The sequence below is a fragment of the Megachile rotundata genome, unplaced genomic scaffold, assembly GCF_050947335.1.
Source record: "Megachile rotundata isolate GNS110a unplaced genomic scaffold, iyMegRotu1 scaffold0083, whole genome shotgun sequence".
Lineage (NCBI taxonomy): Eukaryota > Metazoa > Arthropoda > Insecta > Hymenoptera > Megachilidae > Megachile > Megachile rotundata.
The window spans coordinates 315,867-324,162 of NW_027473380.1; the positions used below are offsets into that span (position 1 = coordinate 315,867).

At 47.3% G+C, this 8,296-nt stretch overlaps 1 protein-coding gene across 1 annotated transcript; it reads left to right on the forward strand.

Moving 5' to 3' along the window:
• The first annotated feature begins 2,370 nt into the window (after positions 1–2,370).
• Positions 2,371–7,524, forward strand: LOC143266190 (uncharacterized). The gene has a single exon (XM_076541803.1). It carries the CDS (start codon positions 2,371–2,373, stop codon positions 7,522–7,524), a length of 5,154 nt encoding a protein of 1,717 aa, XP_076397918.1.
• Positions 7,525–8,296: the final 772 nt, after the last annotated feature.

Sequence of the window (8,296 nt, forward strand, 5' to 3'; positions counted from 1 at the left end):
ATTGTGTGATAGTGTGATTGTGTGATTGTGTGATTGTGTGATTGTGTGATTGTGTGATTGTGTGATTGTGTGATTGTGTGATTGTGTGATTGTGTGATTGTGTGATTGTGTGATTGTGTGATTGTGTGATTGTGTGATTGTGTGATTGTGTGATTGTGTGATTGTGTGATTGTGTGGTTGTGTGACCGTGATGGTGTGATCGTGATTGTGTGATCGTGATTGTGTGATTGCGTGATTGCGATTGTGTGATTGTGATTGTGTGATTGTGACTGTGTGATTGTGTGAGTGTGTGATTGTGTGATTGAGTGATTGTGTGCTTGTGTGATTGTGTGGTTGTGAGATTGTGTGATTGTGTGATTAGGTGATTGTGTGATTGTGTGATTGTGTGATTGTGTGATTGTGTGATTGTGTGATTGTGTGATTGTGTGATTGTGTGACTGTGTGATTGTGTGATTGTGTGATTGTGTGATTGTGTGATTGTGTGATTGTGTGATTGTGTAATTGTGATTGTGCGATTGTGATTGTGTGATTGTGTGATTGTGTGATTGTGTGATTGTGTGATTGTGTGATTGTGAGATTGTGTGTTTGTGTGCTTGTGTGATTGTGTGATTGTGATGTGTGATTGTGATTGTGTGATTGTGATTGTGTGATTGTGATTGTGTGATTGTGATTGTGTGATTGTGATTGTGTGATTGTGATTGTGTGATTGTGATTGTGTGATTGTGATTGTGTGATTGTGATTGTGTGATTGTGACTGTGTGATTGTGTGTGTGTGTGATTGTGTGATTGTGTGGTTGTGTGATTGTGTGATTGTGTGATTGTGTGATTGTGTGATTGAGTGATTGTGTGATTGTGTGATTGTGTGATTGTGTGATTGTGTGATTGTGTGACTGTGTGATTGTGTGATTGTGTGATTGTGTGATTGTGTGATTGTGTGATTGTGTAATTGTGATTGTGCGATTGTGATTGTGTGATTGTGTGATTGTGTGATTGTGTGCTTGTGTGATTGTGTGATTGTGATTGTGTGATTGTGTGATTGTGATTGTGTGATTGTGATTGTGTGATTGTGATTGTGTGATTGTGATTGTGTGATTGTGACTGTGTGATTGTGTGAGTGTGTGATTGTGTGATTGAGTGATTGTGTGCTTGTGTGATTGTGTGGTTGTGAGATTGTGTGATTGTGTGATTAGGTGATTGTGTGATTGTGTGATTGTGTGATTGTGTGATTGTGTGATTGTGTGATTGTGTGATTGTGTGACTGTGTGATTGTGTGATTGTGTGATTGTGTGATTGTGTGATTGTGTGATTGTGTGATTGTGTAATTGTGATTGTGCGATTGTGATTGTGTGATTGTGTGATTGTGTGATTGTGTGATTGTGTGATTGTGTGATTGTGAGATTGTGTGTTTGTGTGCTTGTGTGATTGTGTGATTGTGATGTGTGATTGTGATTGTGTGATTGTGATTGTGTGATTGTGATTGTGTGATTGTGATTGTGTGATTGTGATTGTGTGATTGTGATTGTGTGATTGTGATTGTGTTCAAGAAACGGTCAAGGATCGCTCCAGAAATTCCCAGAACGTTTGTGTTTTGTTTTTAAATTTGACGAACGATGTCTCGACGAGCTTCCCTTCCGTTTGTGTACTTCCCGCCTCGTAGGCCTCGGGGAGAGTGGTGCGGAGCGGGAGGGCAGCCGCGAGACATCGTGAAATTTCGAGTAACGCCAAAGTTCTGGAGAGTTCCTGGAAGACCAGTATAAAGGGAGGGGTAATCGCGATCGAGTCTAGTACGTAAATAGAAGCGAGCGAGTAAACGTCAACAGTCTTTTTTGTAAACTTATATTCTTTAAATACATTTAAATGTCTCTTTAAAACACTCTTTCAGTCTTCCAACCCTCACAAACGAATAACGAGTAGCTTCGTTCGTGCAGACCGGCAAATCTTTATTTCGGGCAGACAATTTGAATTCGAGATTTCTCTATCGAACAAATTCCCCGAACATTTGGTCCTTCGAGCCGGATGCGAGAAACGAACCCGTTCCTTCGTGCCTTGAGTGGAAGTGACTAGTGTTGTGCTGGAGAACTAGTGAGTGCCTTTTCGAAAAGTGGAGTGTGTTTTCCGCTTCTTCGGATCTGCTAAACTCAATTCGCTCGCGTTGCCTCGCTTCTTTTCTCTTTCGTACTCGTGCTGTGACGTCACTTGTTGTCGTTTCGGTGTCGGCCGACCAGTCAGTGTTTATAAACTTGCGACAGCTGATACTTCTAGAAGTCGATCCAAATTCGGTGACAACTATCGGTGGTTTCAACAGCTGCATCTGAAATTTTTTAAAAATTATACTTAAGTGAGAACTTCAAAAAAAAAAAAAATCTCATCATGCCGAACACCGCCTCATTCTCCGACCTCCTACGTGAACAGGAAGAACTCGCCGGCTGGATCCAGCGGTTCTGGAGCAACCTTTGCAAACTGGGGAAGGATAAAATAACTCGCGCCGTATTGGAGCAGCGAATGGGTCTCCTTGACCGCTACTGGAGCTCCTTCTTTTCCGGGCATCGAGCTTTGATGCGATGCAAAGAAGCCGCAGCAAGTTCTTATGTACAACAAGATGTTTTTACCACGATAGAGGAGGCCTATTTAAACACGTCGGCAATGATAGCGCAGCAGCTCGCGGATCGAACTCCTTCGCTACGCTCTGAAGTCGAGCAGATTGCAGCGCAGCCACAGCTGCCAAAAATTGATCTTCCGACCTTCTCCGGTGACCCCCTACAGTGGGAAAGCTTCCGCGACTTATTTAAGAGCCTGGTACATGACGTACCCCACTTATCGGATGTTAAAAAACTCCTCTATTTGAAGTCAAGTTTGACCGGAAGTGCGGCGGAAGTGATTCAAAATACCCCCATTACGGAGGCTGGTTACCGTGGAGCTTGGGAGGATTTAGAGCTACGATACGGAAATTCTCGCTTATTATCATTTTCGCATCATCGTGCTCTCCTCGCCTGCCCACCTGCAAAACAACAATCGGCTTCGGAATTAAAACGACTGCTCGATACATTTCGACAAACGATTCGAGCATATACTACCTTGAAGAAACCAGTCACAGCCTGGGATGAATGGTTCGTCTACCTATTAACCCAAAAATTGGACAAAGTTACTCACCTGGCCTGGGAAACTTCCTTGGTGAATTCTAGGGAGATACCATCATTCTATGAGCTGTCTAAGTTCCTGGAAAACCGCATCCAGGCGTTGGATGCCGCTCAGATGACAGACCCTGCTGCTCAGGCTACTCCCAGCAACGACGGCAAGTCTAAAATTAAAGGGGGTACCGCCGTTAAGAAGTCTGCATCGACTTTCCACACAACGAAAAATACGGCTTCCCGGAAATGCCCCTCTTGTTCTGGCAATCATGGACTAGGATATTGTACAAAGTTTAAAACATTATCTCCGGCCAAACGCAAGGGACGCGCAGAAGAACTGGGTGTTTGCTACAACTGCCTGAACACTGGACACGAGCAGCAGAAGTGTCCTTCCTCGCAAAAATGCTTGGCCTGCAGTCGACGACACCACACTCTGCTGCATGATGCAATGACATCGAGCCCGTCTCCAACAAAGATGGTACAAAAGGCATCAACGTCTGGTGACACCGCTGGCTTATCTTCCGATCAAGGTCCTTCAACTGCAAACGCTCTTGCCCTAACGGTGTCTCGCTCAGTTGCACTGTTAGCTACAGCCCGTGTCAAGTTGGAGGCGCCGTCTGGAGAAATGATAGAAGTCCGAGCTCTTCTTGACACTGGATCGGACTCGTCCTTCGTGACCTCCTGGGTTGCCCAAGCCCTGCGCTTGCCACGGCGGGCGGTACGGGTCGCAATTTCGGGAGTCCAGGAACAGGAAAGTGGAGTTGCAACCCGTGAAGTGAACTTTGTCGTCCGTTCCCGTCATTCCGAAGACTTCCGGCTGTCCGTTCGAGCTCTAGTGCTAAGGAAGCTCACTTCTTTGTTGCCGACACACCAAGTCAAAGGCTCTTCTTGGCCTCACCTTCAAGGCCTTCCTTTGGCAGACCCAGACTTTGGAGTGCCATCTCGTGTGGATCTTATCCTTGGAGCCGATGTGTGCGGGAGCCTTTTCCAGGAGGGAACTCGTGTGGGACCCGAAGGATCGCCTGTCGCTAAACTCACCCCTTTCGGCTGGGTGTTAATGGGGACCACTTCCTTAGACAACTCTTTGGTAACTGGGACAGCTCGTAGCTTTCACACTCAGACGGAGGACTCCGTCACCAAGCTTCTCCAACAGTTCTGGGAAGTGGAGGAGGTGAGGGAGCCAACCTCACTATCAGAGGAAGAGGAGAGGTGCGAGAGGCATTTCCAGGAAACTCATACGCGGGATTCAAACGGTCGGTATATTGTTTGCTTACCATTCATCCGAGATCCAGTTGCCACACTTAAACCTTCCAGGTCAACAGCTCTAAAATTAATGTTAAACTGTGAACGTCGGCTTGCGTCAAATGACAGCTTGAAGGAAAGCTATGGTAGCTTTATGAAGGAGTATCTAACCTTGAATCATATGCAGGTTGCATCGGAACCGGATCCCCAGCATCCGGCGTACTATTTACCTCATCACGCTGTTGTAAAGAAGCACGATCTCACTGCGAAGATTCGGGTAGTCTTCAACGCGTCGTTCCGGACCGCTTCAGGATACTCCCTGAATGATTGCTTGGCAACTGGACCTAAAATGCAAACAGACTTATGGCTCATTCTGACTCGCTGGCGTCTATTTCGTATAGCTTTTACTACTGACATTATTAAAATGTTTCGTCAAATAAAGGTACACCAGGCAGATGCGGATTGGCAAAGGATTTTATGGCGTCCGAACCCTGGCGTTTCAGTGCAAGATTACCAATTAACCACAGTCACCTATGGGACCGCCTGTGCCCCCTTTTTGGCATTGAGGGTGCTGGCACAACTGGTTAAGGATGAAGGAGGTCGTTTTCCCCTTGGAGCTCGAGCGATACAACGACATACATATGTCGACGATATTCTAGCCGGAGCGGATGATTTAGAAAATGCATTCGAATTAAAACGCCAGGTTATATCTATCTTTAGAGCTGGTGGATTCGAACTAAGTAAGTGGGCTTCGAATCTACCGCAGCTCCAGGAAGAGGACAGTACTGAATCCCACCGCTTTCATGAGAAAACAGGAGTTAGTACCTTGGGTGTAATCTGGTGTCCCCGCGACGACACTTTTTCTCTTCGGGTCGCCGGTCCAATGAGCCAATCGGATAAAATCTCAAAAAGATCGATCCTCTCGGAGGTGGCGAGCTTCTTCGATCCACTGGGCTGGACAGCACCTGTGTTAATTTACGCCAAAATATTATTACAAGATCTCTGGCTACTCGGTATCGATTGGGACCAAGACCTACCTGAAGCTACCCAAACCACTTGGCACTCCTTCAGGACCTCCCTTAGCCAGCTCGACGCTCTTTCCATTCCACGCTGGACTCGCTACTTGGGAGATCGCACCGAGAAGGTGGAGTTGCACGGGTTCTGCGATGCATCTCAAAGGGCCTACGCTGCAGCCGTCTATCTGCGAGTAATGCATAAGGGAGAAATTTCAACCATGCTTTTGACAATACCAAGGCTAGAGCTGTGCAGCGCGGTACTTTTGTCAAAACTCATGACCCAAGTAAGGGACGGTCTGGACTTACCGGCAACGTTGACCGCTTGGACCGATTCCAGTGTGGCCCTGAGCTGGATACGAGGCCATGCATCGCTCTGGAAACCTTTTGTGGCGCATCGAGTGTCTAGCATTCAAACACGCATTCCGGCGGATCGGTGGAGGCACGTGCAATCGTCCAGCAATCCCGCGGACTTGGCAACGCGCGGTATCTCACCTTCGGAACTGCTGGACTCTAGGCTTTGGTGGCACGGACCTTCCTGGCTAGCTCAGGCATCCAACCTCTGGCCAACTAGTATCCCAGAAGAAGATGGATCCATCGACCTGGAAAAGAGGAGGGTCACTGTTCACGTGCATACGAACAGGACCGAGGAAGAACTCTTTTCCCGCTTCTCCTCGTTAACACGTCTTTTACAAGTTCTATCCTATTGTTTTAGATTTTCAAGACTAGCTCAGAGGAAGCCGTGCGAAAAGGGTCCCATCCGGACTCTAGAGCGAGCACACGCCCTGCGAGTCGCTCTACGAACATCTCAACGTAACCACTTCGAAAAGGACATCGAACAACTCCGTCAAGGTCGAGAACTGTCCAAGGGTTCTCCATTGGCTTCACTCCGACCATTTCTGGACAAGGAAGGGTTGCTTCGAGTCGGAGGGCGGTTAACCAACGCAATGCTCTCCTACGATGAAAAACATCCCATCATCGTGGCAAAATCCTGCGCTCTTACAAGACTTCTTATTTTGGATTCCCATCACCGCACACTTCATGGAGGACCACAATTAACAAGAAGTTTACTTTTGCGGAAATTCTGGATTTTGCGTGGAGGCGCTTTGGTACGCTCGGTTATTCGAGACTGTGTCCGCTGCGCTCGATTCAGCGGTCGTCCTGCTTCTCAATTAATGAGTTCATTGCCGCTGGACCGCATCACGCCCCACCGACCATTCCTCATCTCGGGCGTAGATTATGCGGGACCGATCATGCTACGCACGACGTCGGGACGAGGGTATAAGGCGTATAAAGGATATATCTGCTTATTTGTTTGTCTTACCACGAGAGCCGTCCACCTAGAGGTCGTGTCCGATTTAACCTCCGCTTCTTTTCTAGCCGCTTTCCAAAGGTTTATCGGACGACGAGGACGTTGCGCCACCCTCTACAGCGACAATGCCACCGTTTTCCGCGGCGCCGACAGGGAACTGACGCAAAGGTTCAACGCCGCCTCTACCTTCTACAAGGAAACCGCCCTGGCGTTAGAAAAGGACGGCACTACTTGGCGTTTCATTCCACCTTACGCCCCGCACTTCGGAGGCCTCTGGGAAGCAGGCGTAAAATCAGTCAAACATCATCTACGAAGAATAATCGGCGAGTCAAAACTTACCTTCGAGGAAATGTCGACGCTGCTTTGCCAAATCGAAGCTTGCCTAAACTCGAGGCCACTTTACGCACTGTCCGAAGATCCATCAGATTTCTCCGCACTTACACCAGGACACTTTCTTATAGGGGAACCGACATGCGTTACACCAGAGCCCGATCCATCCGCTCCCCTAATGTCACTCACTACGCGATGGCGATTAATTTCTAATATGCGTTCTCAATTTTGGCGTAGGTGGAGAAACGAATACCTGCACACGCTCCAACAACTCCCTAAGTGGCGGCACCAGAAGGAAAACTTGGAGATTGGCAGACTTGTACTTCTTCGAGACGAGCTGCAACCGCCAGCAAAATGGTCAATGGGTAGAATCGAAACATTACACCCGGGGACTGATGGACACACACGAGTCGTTACCGTGCGAACTGCCAACGGCCTCGTAACGCGGCCCATCGTCAAAATCTGCCCTCTCCCGGTGCCTCCTTCGGACGCCACTTAGCTCGGAAAATTCCGCGTGAACACTGTTCGCGTGAGATAGTGGTAGGGCTTGTTGACACCCAGCCCCTCTAGTCGGTGGTTCTCACATTCCAATCTTTCGGCTCGGCCGAATTCTGAGAAAAGGCTTAGCGAGCGACACGCCTTACCACCAACTCTTAATATACTCTTTCTGTATATATTCATGTATATATACTTTAACTCTAAGCTCGCGGTAGATTTCTTTATATTTCTTTCTTTAGTTTCTTGCATTTTTGCTATGTTCATTTAGTTTCTTATGCTTATGCGATTTACCCCCTTTGTACACTTGCGATCACGACATTGGATTTCTTTTTTTTTGTTTTTCTTTTTTACTTTCTTTTTCTATAGCCGATTCTTCGCTTTACGAAGAAGGCGGGCGGTATGTTCAAGAAACGGTTAAGGATCGCTCCAGAAATTCCCAGAACGTTTGTGTTTTGTTTTTAAATTTGACGAACGATGTCTCGACGAGCTTCCCTTCCGTTTGTGTACTTCCCGCCTCGTAGGCCTCGGGGAGAGTGGTGCGGAGCGGGAGGGCAGCCGCGAGACATCGTGAAATTTCGAGTAACGCCAAAGTTCTGGAGAGTTCCTGGAAGACCAGTATAAAGGGAGGGGTAATCGCGATCGAGTCTAGTACGTAACTAGAAGCGAGCGAGTAAACGTCAACAGTCTTTTTTGTAAACTTATATTCTTTAAATACATTTAAATGTCTCTTTAAAACACTCTTTCAGTCTTCCAACCCTCACAAACGAATAACG

Bases quoted from the DNA above. Each gene is read 5' to 3' on its own strand.
- LOC143266190 (XM_076541803.1), top strand. From the start codon at position 2,371: ATGCCGAACACCGCCTCATTCTCCGACCTCCTACGTGAACAGGAAGAA.